Consider the following 18652-nt stretch of genomic DNA (forward strand, 5'->3'; position numbering starts at 1 on the left):
AAGAAGAGGTGGCAAAATTACACAGAAGAACTATACAAGAATGAGCTTAACGTCCCTGATAATCACAGTGAGGTGGTCACTGACCTCGAGCCAGACATCCTAGAATGTGAAGTGAAGTGGGCCTTAGAAAAGCTGAGCAACAACAAAGCTAGTGGAGGTGACAGTATTCCAGCTGAGCTATTCAAAATCTTAAAAGACCATGCAGTAAAAGTGCTACACTCAATTTGCCAGCAAATTTGGAAAACTCAACAGTGGCCACAGGATTGGAAAAGATCAGTTTACATTCCAATTCCAAAGAAAGGCAGTGCCAAAGAATGTTCAAACTATCGCACCATTGCACTCATTTCTCATGCTAGTAAAGTTATGCTTAAAATCCTACAAGCCAGACTCCAGCAGTATGTGGATCGAGAACTACCAGAAGTACAGGCAGGATTTCGAAGAGGCAGAGGAACTAGAGATCAAATTGCCAACATACGCTGGATCATGGAGAAAGCTAGAGAGTTCCAGAAAAACATCTGCTTCTGCTTCATTGACTATGCTAAAGCCTTTGATTGTGTGGATCATAACAAACTGTGGCAAGTCCTTAAAGAGATGGGTGTACCAGACCATCTTATTTGTCTCTTGAGAAACCTATATGCGGGCCAAGAAGCAACAGTGAGAACTGGACACGGAACCACTGATTGGTTCAAAATTGGATAAGGAGTCCGGGAAGGCTGTATACTGTCGCCTTGCCTATTTAACTTATATGCAGAGCACATCATGAGAAAGGCAGGGCTAGATGAATCAAAAGTTGGAATTAAGATTGCCGGAAGAAACATCAACAACCTAAGATATGCAGATGATACCACTCTAATGGCAGAAAGTGAAGAGGAACTAAAGAGCCTCTTGTTGCGAGTGAAGAAGGAGAGTGCAAAACTTGGGTTGAAACTAAACATTAAGAAAGCCAAGATCATGGCATCTCGCCCTCTCAATTCCTGGCACGTAGATGGGGAAGAAATGGAGGTAGTGACAGATTTTATTTTCTTGGGCTCCAAGATCACTGCATATGGGGACTGTAGCCAAAAAATTAAAAGACGCTTGCTCATCGGGAGGAAAGCCATGGCAAATCTAGACAGCATACTAAAAAGCAGAGACATCATCCTGTACAACAAAAGTGCGTATAGTCAAGGCTGTGGTCTTCCCAGTTGCAATGTATGGCAGTGAAAGATGGACCATAGGAAAGGCTGAGCGCCAAAGAATTGAAGCCTTTGAACTATGGTGCTGGAGAAGACTCCTGCGAGTCCCTTGGAGTGCAAGGCGATCAAACTGGTCAGTCCTAGAGGAGATCAACCCTGACTGCTCTTTAGAAGGCCAGATCCTAAAGCTAAAACTCAAATACTTTGGCCACCTAATGAGAAGGAAGGACTCACTGGAGAAGAGCCTAATGCTGGGAAAGATTGAGGGCAATAGAAGAAGGGGACGACAGAGAATGAGGTGGCTGGATGGAGTCACTGAAGCAGTAGGCGTGAGCTTAAATGGACTCCAGAAGATGGTAGAGGACAGGAAGGCCTGGACGAACGTCCATAGGGTCGCGATGGGTCGGACACGACTTCGCAACTAACAACAACGTTTTTACAAATCCAAAATGCCCTGCTGATTTGGTGTCATGGCAAAGCTGCATGAATGTGACCCTCTGGGTGGTTGGTATGTATAACTTTTCCCCCACCCAAGGTAGTCTGTCCTTCATTGTGCACACGTGTCTATTTTTCTGGAACCATTCATCCGTTTCCAAAATTTTCCGGAATTCAGTTCCAGTTTGGCTATCCAGCTGCGGTTTTAATTTAGCTTGGGCTCTGGTAGTTACTGGCACTGCCAGTTGTGATTGTACCATAAGTGGTTTAGAATTGGTGGATCGTGTGCTGTTATATTGGGGCATGCGAGATAGTGCATCTGCCAGGAAATTCTTTCCCCCCGGCAAATGCTTGAGCGTAAAGCGGAATTGGTGAAAATGGGACCAGCGGGCTTGCTTGGGGTTGAGTTTCCTGGGTGTTTTCAATCCTTCCAGATTTTTGTGATCTGTCCACACCTGAAAAGGAATTTTATTCCCTTCAAGGAACTTATGCCATGTAAGTAATGACCACCATATCCCGTATGCCTCTTTCTCCCACACGGGCTAGCGTTGTTCCGTTTCAGTGAGTTTCTTGGATGTATATGTGCAGGGTTGCAATACCCCTTCATCATTTTCTTATAACAGTACAGCCCCCACTGCCACATCCCTTGCATCTGCCTGTATTATAAAGACCTTATCCATGTCTGGGTGTTTCAGAATAGATTCTGCAGAAAAGAGTCTCTTTAATCTCTCAAATGCCGCTTGGCATTTCATTGCCCATTTTAGTGGCTCGCTAGGCTTTATTGAGGATACCCCCTTCGTTTTTAGTAAGTTTGTGAGGGGCAGTGCTATCTGGGCAAATGAGGGGATGAATTGGCAGTAAAAGTTTGAGAAACCCAGAAAACTTTGCAGTTGCTTTCTTGTGCGAAGTGGTGCCCATTCTAATACTGCACTAACCTTCTCTGGGTCCATTTCAATGCCCTGTGGGGATATGCAATAACCTAGGTAGTCTATTCTTTCCTGGTGGAATTTGCATTTTGATAATTTGGCATATAGGTGAGCAGCTCGCAGTTTCTTTAAAACCGCTCTGGCTAGGTTGACATGTTCCTCTTTTGTTTTGGTGCATATAAGGATGTCTAGATAAACCAGGACCTCCTTAAATAGGTGCACCCTTAGTACCTTGTTGATTAATTGCATAAATACTGCAGGGGCCCCTTGTAATCCAAAGGGGAAAACTTTGAATTGGTAGCACCCCATTGGGCAATTAAATGCGGTTTTTCATTCATCCCCTTCTTTAATTCTAACGTGGTAATACGCTTCCCTTAGATCTAGTTTAGTAAAAAAAAAATCCTTTCGAGAGGTGTGATAACATGTCCTTCATGAGGGGTAAGGGATATAGGTTGCTTTCACTGATTGTGTTCAATAGGTGATAATCCACGCACAAACGTAAAGAGCCATCCTTCTCTCTAAAGAGGACCGGATCGGCCACTTTAGGCTTGGCTGGCTCAATGAACCCCCTTTCTAGGTTTTTCTTTATGAATCTTTCCATTTCCTCCTCCTCCTTTGGGCTTATGGAGTGTAATCTGGGTTTCGGGAGTTTTGCCCTGGGCTTGAACTCTATGGCACAGTCTATGGGTCGGCGGGGGGATACCTCATCCGCTGTCTCCTCGCTGAACACTTCAGCAAGATCTCAGTATTCCTCTGGTATTTCAGGTAGCCCCTTTTCTTCTCCCATGGATGCTTTTTTCCTTCTTAATTTTGGTTGATCCCCTTGAGGTTTTAAGTCCATGGGGTCCCCCTTCGGGAAGTTGATTTCTGCTGTCCTACAATTTACCCAGGGGTTCTACTTCTTTAACCATTCCATCCCCAGGATCATGTGCTAAGCACATTGGTTTGTGCTTAAATTGTAAGCCGCCCTGAGTCTTCGGAGAAGGGCGGGATATAAATGGGATTAAAATAAAATAAAAATAAATTGGGCATTCCATGCCTGGGGTCACTACGAACGTTATGTCTTCCTCATGGTTCCCCAGGGATAGGTTGAGCTCTGGGGCATCAGAGTCATGCAAATTCACCACCCAGTCTGCGGCCGGTCCATCCAGAGCAGATTGCAGGATCCTGATACGAGCTTTGTCGCTGAGGATGTGCTGGCCATATTCTTCCTTGTAGTTGAGGACTTGGGTTAGGAAAAACCCCAAGTGTGACGGCTCCCCCTTGAATTTTGCGTCCAGCGGCGGAATTCTTTGAATGGATCGGTGTTGTGATTCAGGGTCAGCCTGTGGGTTCAGCAGTTGGGTCGGACGACTCAGAGGAGGAGGAGGGGGGTGTTGAAGAGCTTGCTGATGATGGCCTTGAGGCTCCGCAGAGCCCTCAGCCGGGCCCCTCCCACTTGGTCACGACGGAGACCCAGCTGTGTGAGCCTGACAGCGTGGATGAAGATGACCCACAGTTGGCCCTGTTCAAGGACGCCCGACGCAGGAGGCAGTAAATCAGGAGTAAACAGAGGAAGGCAATGGCGCACCTCGGAAGGAGGCAGAGAGAGGCCACGCCCTGAACTGTATTTAAGGGGAATGTGTGGGAGGGCTGGTTTGCTGAAGACAACCGCTTGGATAGCTCCTGTTTCATAGCTCCTGTTTCATGGTTGGTGTCTTGTCTTGCTCTGTTTTATGTTAATAAATTTGGCAGGCTTTATTCCAGCCTCTTGCCGTTTGTAAAGGGGTTGTCCCTGCTTTTGCTGCAGGGCCGGTAGCAGGCTGGTACAAAACAATCGGTGCCTTAGTCGTTGGTGCTATTGTCTTCCATCCGGATCGCCATCTGCTGTTCGGCAGGGAGTGGGGGCTGCTGAAATGGTTGCTACTGGATCAGTGGATGTCCCCAGGACTGCAGGTTCCACTCCTCCCTCTGCGTCTCTCCAACTGCCGCTCCGGGTGCTGCTACGGCCGTGGGGCTCAGAACTCTCCTCTCCTAGGGAGCCGAGGGTTCTTTTCATTAGGTTGATAGCTTTCTCGAGGATCCAGTTTGAGTGTTGTGCCCAATTTCCTTCCTCTTTGCTTACGTGCAGGGATCTCTCCATCTCCTGCTTCTATTCTGGTTGGTTGGGGCCCCGTCTCAGGGTCACTTTTCTTGATTTCTTTTCCCACTCGCTTTTCTTTCCAATGCCCATCGACCACCGAGGTTTGTGGTTACGCGTCTCCCCCATCTCTTTTCCTGAGGAATATAACACTTCAGATCCCGACAGCTGGCAGGTTTCCGGTCGGGGAACCGGCTCTCTCTCCAGGAGAGTTTCTCCCTTCCCTGCCTCGTCGTCTGACATTTTATTTTTTGCAAAGTCCCCCACCAAGGTTCTCCCTTCCAGGTTGACTATTATTGCAGATCCAGTCTAATGTAAGGACCCACTTCAATCTACATCTTAAGAAGACAGAACTCTTGGAAATAGTTTCTTCCAACAGGAATCTTTATTAAGAGAAAATAACTGAAGGCATGCTAGACTGGATCTGGGGAGTCCTCACCATTCAATGTTTTAAAGTGTTCCCAAGCAGCGCCCCCGCCCCCCAACCCGCAGTTCTTCCGGGCGATCCAAACTGGCAGATTCTAGGTGTTTATTTCAGGAAAGATATTATCAGTCCGGCTCCCTTGGCATGATCATCCAATCCTTTTATTGCCCAGACTCCAAGTGTTGTATCTTTCCCTCTCCCCTTTTCCCTCGCATTCAGAGATGCATAGGATGAAAGGCAGATGGCTACATTGTTATGTTTAGTATACCCGGAGTGAATCAACAAAAGGTTACTTTGTAGTGAAGACAGGAAGTGAAAGTAATAAAAGTCCCCATGCATACCCCCTCCCCTTTTTTAGCATGACAGAATCCAGGAGACGGTAAGGGTTGGATTTTTAGTCAGAGAAGATAGAAATGAAATCTAACTGGATTCTGACACTTTCCCTCTCTCTTCCTCACCCTTCTCACAAAAGCCTCTCCCCCTCTCTCACCTTTCTCACAAAAACCAATCCCTATCTCTTCCTCACACATCTCAAAAAGCCTCTCCCTCTTTCTCACTGTTCTCACAAAAGCCTCTCCGTCTCTCTTCCTCACCATTCTCACAAAAGACTCTATTTCTCAGCCTTCTTACAAAAGCCAATCCCTTTCTCTCTCTTACGCTTCTCATATAAGACTTTTCCTCTCTCCCTCACCCTTCTCACAAAAGCCTCTTCTCTCTTCCTCACCCTTCTCACAAAAGCCTCTCTATTTCTCAGCCTTCTCACAAAAGCCACTCTGTCTCTCTCTGACCCTTCTCATACTAGACTCTCCCTCACCCTTCTCATAAGAGGTTCCAGGCGGCGCTGGGGTCCCCACCTGCCTCCCTTGCTCACAGCTCGGCAGACGCCTTAGTGGAAGCCTGGGAAAGGGCGGCCACTGAGGCTCTTGACCGAGTTGTACCCCTGCGGCCCCTGACCCGGTGCAGATCCCGTCGAGCCCCATGGTTCTCCGTGGAGCTCCGGGAGATGAAGCGTCGGAGACGGGGCCTAGAGAGCGGTTGGAGATCCAGCCGATCCGAATCCGATCGATTGCGACTAAGAACCTACACTAGGTCTTATCTCGCTGCGATAAGGGAGGCGAGGTCTAACCACTTCGCCACCCTTATCGCGTCCGCAGATAATCGCCCGGCCGCCCTGTTTAGGGTGACTCGCTCCCTCCTGAATCAGGAGGTGATGGAGGATCCCTTGCAGGGTCGTGCCGAGGAGTTTAACCAGCATCTGTCGGACAAAATCGCTCGGATTCGGATCGGTCTGGACTCTGACTGGGCAGAGTCTGTCGAGCAGGACACGGGTGGTCTTGTCGATATCACCTGGGAGGAGTTTGATTCTGTGACTCCGGAGGAAGTGGACAGGATCATGGGGAGGCTGAGCACCACCACATGTTTATTGGACCCGTGCCCTTCCTGGCTGGTCTATGCAGCCCGGGAGAGGACACGCAGCTGGTTCCAGGCAGTTATATCGGCTTCTTTGAGTGAGGGTAGCTTCCCCGCCGTCTTGAAAGAGGCGGTGGTGAGGCCTCTCCTCAAGAAGCCTGCCTTGGACCCAGCTGTATTGAACAACTTTCGTCCTGTCTCCAACCTTCGCTTTCTTGCGAAGGTTGTTGAGAGTGTGGTGGCACATCAGCTCCCTCTGGTCCTGGATGAAGCGGATTATCTAGACCCGTACCAATCGGGTTTCAGGCCCGGGTACAGCACGGAGACGGCATTGGTCGCGCTGGTGAATGATCTCTGGAGGGCCCGGGACAGGGGGCATTCCTCTGTTCTGGTCCTATTAGACCTCTCAGCGGCTTTCGATACCATCGACCATGGTATCTTGCTGCGGCGTCTTAGGGGATTGGGAGTGGGAGGCACGGTTTTACAGTGGTTCTCCTCCTATCTCCAGGGACGCTCGCAGTCGGTGTTGGCAGGAGGGCAGAGGTCGACCGCGAGGTCTCTCATTTGTGGAGTTCCTCAGGGGTCGGTCCTCTCGCCTCTCCTGTTCAACATCTATATGAAACCGCTGGGTGAGATCATTCGTGGTTTTGGAGTTGGGTATCATCAGTATGCTGATGATACCCAGCTTTTCTTTTCGACCCCAAACCACCCCAGTGATGCCCTCACCGTGATGTCCCGTTGCCTGGAGGCGGTTCGGGTCTGGATGGGGAGGAACAGACTTCAACTCAACCCCGACAAGACCGAGTGGCTTTGCATACCTTCATCCCGGGTTTATTCGGATATTCCATCTCTTTCTATGGGGGGCGAATTATTACCCCCCGTAGATAGGGCTCGCAACTTGGGAGTCCTCCTGGATTCACGGCTCACTCTGGAAGACCACATAGGAGCTGTGACTAGGGGGGCTTTCGCCCAGGTTCGCCTGGTGCGCCAGTTGCGGCCCTATCTAAGCCGGGATGATCTATGCACAGTCACTCACGCGCTCGTGACCTCTCGACTAGACTACTGCAACGCTCTCTACATGGGGCTGCCCTTGAGGACCACCCGGAAGCTCCAACTGGCACAGAATGCAGCCGCGAGAGTTGTGTTGGGAGTTTCCCGATACTCCCATGTTACACCTCTGCTCCGTGAGCTGCATTGGTTGCCAGTTGTCTTCCGGGTGAGATTCAAGGTACTAGTCATGGTGTTTAAAGCCCTACATGGCAGGGGTCCGGAGTACCTCAGGGAACACCTGCTGCCGGCGTCAACTTCCCTCCGCCCTGTGCGTTCCCACAGAGAGGGCCTCCTCAGGGTGCCACCGGTCAGAGAATGTAGATTGGTGGCCCCCAGGGGGAGGTCTTTCTCTGTGGGTGCCCCGGAGCTATGGAACCAGTTACCGGTTGAGCTCTGGACGGCGCCCGATCTTCGCTCCTTTCGCCGCGATCTGAAAACATACCTGTTCGAACAAGCCGGCCTGGCCTGAGGGGGGATTGGTGGGGTTTTTACTATCACTTTATTGGGGTTTTATTAATGTATTTATTGTTGGGCATGTATTTAATTACTTTTTAATTTTTGTAGCTTTGTGTTTTATTCTTGCCCTGTACACCGCCCTGAGTCCTTCGGGAGAAGGGCGGTATACAAATATTAATAAATTAAATTAAATTAAATAAGAGCCTTTCTCTCTTCTCACGCTTCTCACAGAAGACTTTCCCTCTCTTTCTAAACTTTCTCACAAAAGTCTCTCTCTTCCTCACACTTCTCAAAAAACCACTCCCTATCTCTCTCTTCCTAACAAAAGCCTCTCCCTGTTTCTCACTCTTCTCACAAAAGGCACTCCCTCTCTTACCCTTCTCACATAAGACTCTCCCTCTTTCTCACCCTTCTCACAAAAGCATCTCTCTTCCTTACACTTCTCACACAAACCACTCACTCTCTCACCCTTCTCACAAGAGCCTCTTCCTCTCCATTCTAAAAAAAGCTCTCTTTCACACCCATCTCACAAAAGTCGCTCTCACTCTTACCATTCTCACAAAAACCTGTCCCTCTCACCCTTCTCACAAGAGCCTCTCTCTCTTCCTCACCCTTTTTCACAAAAGCCTCTCCCTCTCTTCCTCACGCTTCTCAAAAAAACCATTCCCTATCTCTCTCTTCCTTATGAAATCCTCTCCCTCTCTTTCTCACCCTTCTCACAGAAGCCCCTCTCTCTTTCTAATCCTTCTCACAAAAGCCTCTCCCTCTCTCACCCTTCTCACAAAAGCCACTCTCTCTCTCTCTCTCTCTCTTACCCCTCACAGAAGACTCTCCCTCACCTTTCTCACAAAAGCCTCTCCCTCTCTTTCACCCTTCTTTCACAAAAGCTTCTCCCTCTCTCCCTCACCCTTCTCACAAAAGCCTCTCCCTCTCTTTTTCACCCTTCTCATAGAAGCTTCTTCCCTCTCTTCCTCCCCTTCTCACAAAAGCCTCTCCCTCTGTCTTCCTCACACTTCTCACAAAAGCGTCTCCCTGTTTATCACCCTTCTGTAACAAAAGCCTCTCCCTCTATCTTTCTTACCCTTCTCACAAAAGCCTGCCTCTCTCTTCCTCACCTTCTCACAAAAGCCTCTCAACTCTCTCTCACCCTTCTCTCACAGAAGACTGTCCCTATGTTCCTCACCATTCTCACAAAAGCCTCTCTCTTAACCTTCTCATAAAAGCCTCTCCCTCTCTCTTTCTCACCCATCTCACAAAAGCCTTTCCCTGTTTCTCACCCATCTCAGAAAAGCCTCTCCCTCTCTCTCTCACCCTTCTCACAAAAGTTTCTCCTTGTCTTGGGGTTTATGCTTGGAATTAGGTCCTAAAGATGCTAAATATTGATCATCGTTCCCCCATCCTCAATTTTAGTTTAAGGCCCCTCTGATAATTATAGTCAGTCATTTTCTGAACGCATTCTTTCCAGTTGTGAGGTGCAGCCCATCCCTTGCCAGTAACGCTTCATGTAGGTAATGCAGACCATGATGTAGGAATCAGAATTTCTCTTGGTGGTGTTGTGATTCAGGGTCAGCCTGTGGGTTCGGCAGTTGGGTCGGACGACTCAGAGGAGGAGGGGGGTGTTGAAGACCTTGCTGAGGGGGTTGAAGATCTTGCTGATGATAGCCCTCAGGCAGGCCCCTCCCACTTGGTCACCATGGAGACCCAGCTGTGTGAGCCTGACAGTGTGGATGAAGATGACCCACAGCTGGCCCTGTTCAAGGACGCCCGAGGCAGGAGGCAGTCAAGTAGGAGTAAACAGAGGAAGGCTGTGGGGCTTCTCGGAAGGAGGCAGAGAGAGGCCACGCCCTGAACTCTTTATAAAGGGAATATGTGGGGAGGGCTGGTTTGCTGAAAGCAACCGCTCAGATAGTGTTTCAAAGCTCCTGTATCTTGGTTCGTGTCTTGTTTGTTTTTTGTAGTAATAAATTTGGCAGACGTAATTCCAGCCTCTTGCCATTTGTAAAGGGGTTGCCTTTTCTGCAGGGCCGGTAGCAGGCTGGTACAGAACAGGTGGTACCAACCCTTAATAGAGTGTTTCATTTCTAAAATCCTTTGTTCGTTCCCTCATTGGATGGTGACCTTTTTTTGGGAGTACAGATGGAAACACCACTTGAGTTCCTAACTCATCTCTCTTACCAAGCTGCTCATTGTCTCTTGAAATCCTGATTTCCTGAAGGCAGTACAAAAAGCAATGGATGAAAACTAATCAAGGAGAGAAGCAGCCTAGAACTAAGGAGAAATTTCCTGATAGGACAGTTAGCCAGTGGAACAGCTTGCCTTCAGAAGTTGTGGGTGCTCCAACATTGAAAGTTTTTAATTATTAAGAATTAAGAATGCATTATGCATTACTATTGCATAATTACTACAGTGCCAGTAACGCTCACCAAAATACAGCTAAAGTATGATATACGTTTTACTTTTGGAAATGTAATAGCAAGCAATTTAACAAACCTCTCCTAAACCTTTTCAAGGCTTAGCTAATTTACAGAGGGAAAACTGGGAAAACTTTGTTTCCAAAAGATAAAGGTATATCTGTAGCTATACAACCCAAGCCTAGTCATCTTATGATGATTGCTTATTAATTTTCCTGTTTACTACAGTATTGATCTTAGCCACCAAAGTTTGTATCATAATAGACATGCCAGCATTTTATCAAGCTTCATAGAAAGGAATATGCAGGAAGCTTAGTTGATAAAAACTCAGATCTTATAGCAATATTTATTTATTAGATTTTTATCCTACCTCTATTACTTAATAATAATTCAAGGCAGCAAACAAATATAATACTCCTTCCTCCTGTTTTCCCCACAACAGCAACCCTGTGAGGCAAGTTGGGCTGAGAGAAAGTGGCCCACAGTCACCCATCTGGCTTTCATGCTTAAGGTGGAACTAGATCTCATAGTCTCCTGGTTTGTAGGTCAGCAGCTTAACCACTACACCAAACATTACTGTTGAAGTAGTGTTTTTAACTGCAGTTCTGACTCTTCCGGTATCAACTTTTTTGAACCAGGAGTTCTTTTGGTTGGCCTGTCTTAACTATAAAGGAAACAGCCCTGCTGCTGATACCTATATTGCCCTTATCCCATTTCACTGAGCAATAAGCTGTATCACAGCATGTACAGTATTTGGGTTTGGTTTCCTTTGTAAGGAAGCAAAATAATCTTACCTTGAGGAACAGTTTAAATATAGCAGCCAGCCAAGGTCCACTGCTTCTGTATGAGATCTCTAGAGCGGAAACTCCCCAAATGGCTTTTAACTTTGTCCCAGCTACTAGCTTTGTTTCTCTGGTAGCCTCTAAATTGGATTCTTAACCTGAAGTCCATAAATTTCAGTGGTGTTGGAGACTTGGATAGGAAAAAAAATTACAATTTTATTTTTACTAACCTCTGACTAAGATTTAGGTTTCATTCAATAGTGAATGTAGGCTACAAAGCAATTTATGATCTCTAGATTTCAAAACTAATTGTTAAGTTCAATATATCTAAAATTATTTAAATTAATTTTTAATATTTTGGTATTTGTATTTGAGTACAGTTGTTTCCTTTAAAATAATCTGTTTTATTTTATGTGTTTACATACATTTTTCCTTAAAGGCCTTCATGGGTTTCACCTGATTCTTAAAGGGGTCTTTGGCACAGAAAGTTTAGGAAATCTTCCTCTAAATAAATTATGCTGTTCTTTTTAGTAAATGTTTATCTGGTTTTATGAACACAAAGAGATTTAGATTTAGTTTTAAAATCTTTTAAACCTAAAACTAAGTTGTCTTAATTGTGCCGCTGGTTCCTTAATGAGGGATCCTGGGATCCCGAGAGGTGGCATGGCACAAAAAGGAGGCTTAGGGATTTTTTATGTAAACTTTTTAATGGGTTAGGGAGGGGGGAGGGATGTAAGTTCCAGTAGAAAGATGGGGGGATTTTGCTGGATCTTTCTCAGTCCAGGTTGGTAGATGGTCGCGGCGGTGGGGGGGGTCTTGGGGCCTGAGGGGATGGGGTTCCCCACGGTGATTGGGAATGGCGGCAGATGGATGAACAGAGGGCCATATCGAAACTTGGGATCACGCCCCCGCTATCTTCGAGCGGTGGCACGCTCCGACCCTCTGGCTTCATCCTGCTTTTCCGGGGGTGGGGGAGGACAGGTACCTGAGCTCAGGCTGGTTTATTTGAATGCCAGGTCTGTGGTGAATAAAGCTCCCCTCATCCGGGATTTGATTGAGGAGGAAGGCGCAGACCTGGCATGCATTACTGAAACCTGATTGGGCCCGGAGGGAGGGGTCCCTTTGATTGAGCTATGCCCACCAGGTTTCTGTGTTCTTCACCAGCCTCGGGCTCAGGGTAGGGGCGGGGGGGTGGCAGTTGTTATTAAGGAGGCCCTTTGTCCGCGGGAGACCACTGCCCCGCAGATTGGCGGATGTGAGTCCCTTCTCCTGAGGTGGGGTCCTGGGGGCCAGTTGGGTCTGTTGCTCACGTACCTTTCTCCCAGCTGCGTGGCAACGGCCCTGCCCGGGCTACTCAATGCTCTCTCGGGGTTCCCAGGCTTATGGTTCTGAGAGATTTTAACCTACCTTCCCTGGGTGGCGCGTCGGGGGTGGCCCGAGAGTTCATGGCTTCCATGATAGCCATGGACCTGACCCAGATTATTCAGGGTCCGACTCACGAGGGGGAAAACACGCCTGACCTTATTTTTAATAACTGGGCAGTGGCTTAATGGTCTGGGTGGGGTTACTCCAACATCTCAACCCCTTTCATGGACAGACCATTATCTCCTGCAGTTGGGCCTCCGTCATGCCACTCCCCACTGCTGGGAGGCGGAACCGACCAGGTGGTTCCGCCCCAGGCGCCTGATGGACCCACATAGATTCCAGACGGCGCTTGGACTTATTCCTTCCTCCCTTTCCCACAGCCCGGTCGAGACCTTAGTTGACGCCTGGCAACGGGCTGCTTCGGAGGCTCTCGACCGTGTTGTGCCTTTGCGGCCTCTGACCTGGCGCCGATCCCGGCTCGCTCCTTGGTTCTCCGTGGACCTGCGGGAGATGAAACGCCGGAGAAGGGGCCTAGAGAGCATTTGGAGATCCAGTCGGTCCGAGTCTGACCGAACACAGTTAAGATCCTTTTCTAGATCTTATCTTGTGGCAATGGAGGTAGCGAAGCGTGCTCACTTCGCCACCCTCATTGCATCCGCAGATAACCGCCTGGCCGCCCTGTTTAGGGTGACCCGTTCCCTTTTAAATCAGGGGACGGGAGAGGACCCCTTGCAGGGACGGGCCGAGGAGTTTAGTGAGTATCTGGTGGATAAAATCGCGCAGATTCGGGCTGGCTTGGACTCCGACTGGGCAGTATCTGACGAGGGGGAAGCGATGGGTTTGGCCGATAATATTTGGGAAGAGTTTGATCCTGTGACTCCGGATGAAGTGGACAGGATCATGGGGAAATTAAGTGCCGCCACGTGTTTGTTGGACCCGTGTCCCTCCTGGCTGGTTTATGCGGCTCGGGAGGTTACACGAGGCTGGCTCCTGGCAGTTATTAATGCTTCCTTGAGTGAGGGGTGCTTCCCTGCCGCCTTGAAAGAGGCGGTGGCAAGGCCCCTCCTCAAGAAACCTGCCTTGGATCCAGCTATTTTAAATAACTTTCATCCTGTCTCCAACCTTCGCTTCCTTGCGAAGGTTGTTGAGAACGTGGTGGCACGGCAGCTCCCTTTGGTCCTGGAGGAAACTGAGTATCTGGATCCATACCAATCGGGTTTCAGGCCCGGGTACAGCACGGAGATGGCATTGGTCGCGCTGGTGGATGATCTCTGGTGGGCCCGAGACGGGTTATTCCTCTGTCCTGGTCCTATTAGACCTCTCAGCGGCTTTTGATACCATCGACCATGGTATCTTGCTGCGACGTCTTGAGGGGTTGGGAGTGGGAGGCACCGTTTTACGGTGGTTCTCCTACCTCTCGGGCCGTTCGCAGACGGTGTTGGCAGGAGGGCAGAGGTCAACCCCTAGGCCCCTTAGTTGTGGGGTGCCTTGGGTCGGTACTCTCGCCCCTCCTGTTCAACATCTATATGAAGCCGCTGGGTAAGATCATCCGTGGTTTCGGGGTGAGGTATCATCAATATGCTGATGATACCCAGCTTTTCATCTCCACCCCGAACCAACCCAGCGATGCCCTCGATGTGATGTCCCGTTGCCTGGAAGCGGTATGGATTTGGATGGGGAAGAACAGGCTCCAGCTCAACCCGGCCAAGACTGAGTGGCTTTACGTACCGGCATCTCGACTTGTCCAAGAGGTTCCATCTTTGGTTATGGAAGGAGAGATGTTGCCTCCCGTTGATAGGGCACGCAATTTAGGCGTCCTCCTGGACTCACGACTCAGTTTTGAAGATCATATTGGAGTCGTGGCCAGGGGAGCATTTGCCCAGGTTCGCCTGGTGCGCCAGTTGCGCCCCTATCTGGACCGAGATGCCCTACGTACGGTCACTCATGCACTCGTTACCTCCCGGATAGATTACTGCAATGCTCTCTACATGGGGCTGCCCTTGAAGACCACCCGGAGGCTCCAGCTGGTGCAGAATGCGGCCGTGCGGGTAGTGATGGGAGCATCCCGATACTCCCATATTACACCCCTCCTGCGTGAGCTGCATTGGTTACCGGTTGTCTTCCGGGTGAGATTTAAGGTGCTGGTACTTACCTTTAAAGCCCTACATGGCCTAGGCCCGGGATATTTGCAGGACTGTCTGCTGCCGGGAACGACTTCCCATCGCCCAGTGCGCTCACACAGAGAGGGCCTCCTCAGGGTGCCGTTGGCTAGACAATGTCGGCTGGCAACCCCCAGGGGGAGGGCCTTCTCTGTGGGAGCGCCAGCCCTGTGGAACCAACTCCCCCTTGAGCTCCGGATGGCCCCGGATCTCCGGTCCTTTCACCGCGGCCTTAAAACTTTCCTTTTTCATCAGGCTGACCTGGACTGACGGCAGGGTTTTTTGAAATGTTTTTTAATTTTTAATTGTTTAGTTTAACTTATTTATTGGGGCTGTTTATTTAATTTCTTTTAACTTTTGTATTGTTGTTTTTATTGTTGTTAGCCGCCCTGAGTCCTTCGGGAGATAGGGCGGCATATAAGTCCCAAAAATAAATAAATAAATAAATAAATTACATTTCTGTCTCTCTGCTTTAGGGTCTGAAGTGTAGCAGACAACAGTTCTGGGAGTACACCAAGAAACATGGCAACTCAAGGTATGGATTGGTATAATCAAGTTCATACAAAGTTTAAATTGTGATCAATATTGAAAGTAGCCAATTTTCTTCTCTTAAAAATAGTAAGAAATTAAATGTATGTAAGAAAATAAATCTAAAATTCTGCTAGTTTTAACATAACTTGATTTTAATGTTTAATGTTGAACACATGAATTGTGGTCTCTGTACAGTTGCAGAGATGGTCAGACATTTGCCACAAGTTATGATTAAGTAGAATTTTAAACAACTCATTAAAAAAAATAGTAAAACATAGCTATGTGCTTGAAATGGGAAAAAATTGTCTTGAATCTGAAATATACCATAAAGTTCCACAGGTTATGCCAAATTATTTCAGATAAGCCATGGTTTAGCACATGGGGGTGTGAAACTCGCAACGTCACGTGACGGGTTGCGATGTATCGTGACTTTTTTCCCATTGCCGGCAATGGGGTGGGCGCGTTTTTAGCATGATGCATCCGGCCCATGGGCCGGCAGTTTGACACCCCAGCTTTAGCAGAACTGAAATCAGGAACTCTGTGTTCCTTATTTTGAACAAAATAATATCTGGATAGGGCAAACAGGGCAAAGGCTGATGTTGATCACCTCCTCTTCCCCTGTACAATTCATAGCACAATGTATCCCACTAGCCCACTTCCCCCATCTTCCCATTGGCTTTGTTTTCATCCCTTTAGCCATCACCTCAAACATCTTAGTGCAATGTATCTCTCTTCTGTACCCTGAAAGGAAAGTCCATAATTTATCAAAAAAGTTCTTTTAAGGTAATATGTTACACTTCTGTTAAGCCACAGAAGACCTTTTCCACTAGATCTTAAAAGAAAATTTATATATCTAGCATGCAATATGTGTCTCAAAATTAAAACTCGAATAAAATTTTGCCAAATATTGCCTATTACCTTAGCAAGCTTCTTTTTAACCGCTCTATTGCCAACAGCTGATTTAATGGAGTTGGATATGGCAATTGAGTCCGATAGAAAAGCAGCTGTCAGTCACTGGCAGCAACAGTCATACCTGGATTCCGGTATCCACTCTGGTGCCACAACAACAGCTCCCTCTCTGAGTGGCAAGGGAACCCCAGAAGAGGAAGATGTTGATACCACCCACGTTCTATACGAATGGGAACAGGGATTCTCTCAGTCTTTCACTCAGGAACAGGTTGCTGGTAAGTAGAATTTTGTGATTGTATTAATCACTCAACTGTATATCAGCTAGATGAAAAAGTGCTTACTCCTATTCCAGATACTGAGGGACAATATGCTATGACCCGAGCACAAAGAGTGCGTGCTGCTATGTTCCCTGAAACGTTGGATGAGGGCATGCAAATCCCATCAACACAGTTTGATGCTGTGCATCCAACAAATGTACAACGACTTGCTGAACCTTCCCAGATGTTAAAACATGCTGTGGTTAATTTGATAAACTACCAAGATGATGCAGAGCTTGCAACTCGTGCCATCCCAGAATTGACCAAATTGTTAAATGATGAGGACCAGGTATGTGCATGTTAATTCAGCTTACATTTACTGTGATCTTTAAGAAGAATAAGATTGAGAGTCTCCTGATCACATAAAAATGTGTCTATTGATACCATCTCACTTAATGGTCTCAGTTTTGGATTTTGAAAATTTTGAATTTCAATGCACTCATTAGGTTGTGGTGAACAAGGCATCAATTATGGTCCATCAGTTGTCCAAAAAAGAAGCCTCTCGTCATGCTATCATGCGTTCTCCTCAAATGGTTTCTGCCATTGTGCGTACTATGCAGAATACAGATGATGTAGAAACAGCCCGTTGTACTGCAGGTACACTACATAACCTGTCTCATCATCGTGAAGGCTTGCTGGCAATCTTCAAGTCAGGAGGTATTCCTGCTCTGGTTAAAATGCTTGGGTATGTAAATAATTGATTTGATGTATCTATGTCCCACCTGGTCAGGCAAGAAGGTATGTTGTGGACTCCGTCAGTCAAAGAATTTGACTGGCAGGGTCCAGGAAGAGAGGCTTCTTTGTCATTGTCCCTGCCCTATGGAACTCTCTCTCCCCAGAGGTATGGCAGTCCCCACTCTTCTGGCCTTCTGGAAAGGGGCTGCACAGCCATGGGGCTGGTTAACACCCTGAAAACCTTCCCCCCACTTTTTAACTAACTTTTAACATCACTTGCATCTTTTAAAGTTTATATACTTCTTAATATTTTTAATATTTTATTGTACACTGGCCAGAGTCCCTTTGTGTGAGAGATGGGTGGTTCTAAAATGTTATGAATAAAATATGTAGTATTTGTTGGTCTTGGACAGTATATTTGTTAATTTGAGCTTTTCTTTATAGTTCACCAGTGGATTCTGTACTTTTCTATGCTATTACTACTCTGCACAATCTTCTGTTGCATCAGGAAGGTGCCAAAATGGCTGTCCGTCTAGCTGGAGGTCTACAAAAAATGGTTGCCTTGCTGAACAAGACAAATGTTAAGTTTCTGGCCATTACAACAGATTGTCTTCAGATTCTTGCATATGGTAATCAAGAAAGCAAGGTAATGCTTGACATATTACTATGCAGTGAACAAATAGTAAGTTGGGCAATTAACCTTAGTGTAACACATGTAAAATGTTAGTAAGCTAACCTCTTTTTCTACTTTTGCATATATTATTTGGACTCAGGAATAGTCCTTGAGGGTTGGTAGGTCAGTAATAAAACACATGTTTCACATGCAGATGATCCCAGGTTCATACATATACAGTATTACTAAGTAGGATTAGAAAATCATTGCTCTGAAAGGTTATTATCATCAGTATTCTCAATATTGGGAGATTGGCCATGGTCTGACTTCATATTATGCTGCCCATCTTGCCGAGGTGACTAGGTGGTTTACAATCAAACAATAAAAACACCAGTATAAAATATTAAAACAATAAATAGAGGTATTAAATTAAGGGAGCAAGATGCGCACAGGAAGGAGGTGGGGTCTTATTCATTAACCAGAATGACATGCCTCCTTTGGGGCCCCAAACCAGTTGGCACAGTCAGGTCTTCAGGCCCTTTCAAAAGGCCAAAAAGATGGATGCAGATCTTACCTCGGGGGGGGGGGGGAGGACAATGATGGTCCAGAGGGCGGGCACCATGGCAGAAAAGGCTCTTCTTTTGGACCCCGCCAGCTAAAATTCCTTGACCAACAGGGTTTGCACCATGCCCCTTCTGCCGGCACAAGTGGGGCGGGCCAATCCCATTGGGGTGAGATGTTTCTTCAGATAACCTGGGCCCATGCCATGAAGGGTTTTAAAGGTGATAACTAATACCTTGAATTGGACCTGGAAGAAAACTGAACCAGTGCAGCTCATGGAACAGTGATGTAACATGGGCCACCTTAGGGGTGTCAAGAATTGTCCTTGCAGCTG

The 18652-nt window shown here is 47.4% G+C and overlaps 1 protein-coding gene across 7 annotated transcripts in view; it reads left to right on the top strand.

The window, feature by feature from the left end:
* Window positions 1–18652, top strand: part of LOC308676214 (catenin beta-1-like) — a 53928-nt gene that overhangs the window by 12371 nt on the left and 22905 nt on the right. For all 7 annotated transcript variants that reach the window (XM_081342002.1, XM_081342005.1, XM_081342004.1 and 4 more), the window contains exons 2-6: window positions 15189–15247; window positions 16200–16427; window positions 16505–16758; window positions 16916–17154; window positions 17589–17790. In XM_081342002.1, the coding sequence (XP_081198128.1) occupies window positions 15235–15247; window positions 16200–16427; window positions 16505–16758; window positions 16916–17154; window positions 17589–17790 (936 nt within the window). In that variant the 5' untranslated portion in view covers window positions 15189–15234. The remainder of the gene's footprint in view (window positions 1–15188; window positions 15248–16199; window positions 16428–16504; window positions 16759–16915; window positions 17155–17588; window positions 17791–18652) is intronic.

Source organism: Vipera berus (assembly GCF_964194415.1).
Source record: "Vipera berus genome assembly, chromosome: W".
Taxonomy (NCBI): Eukaryota; Metazoa; Chordata; class Lepidosauria; order Squamata; family Viperidae; genus Vipera; species Vipera berus.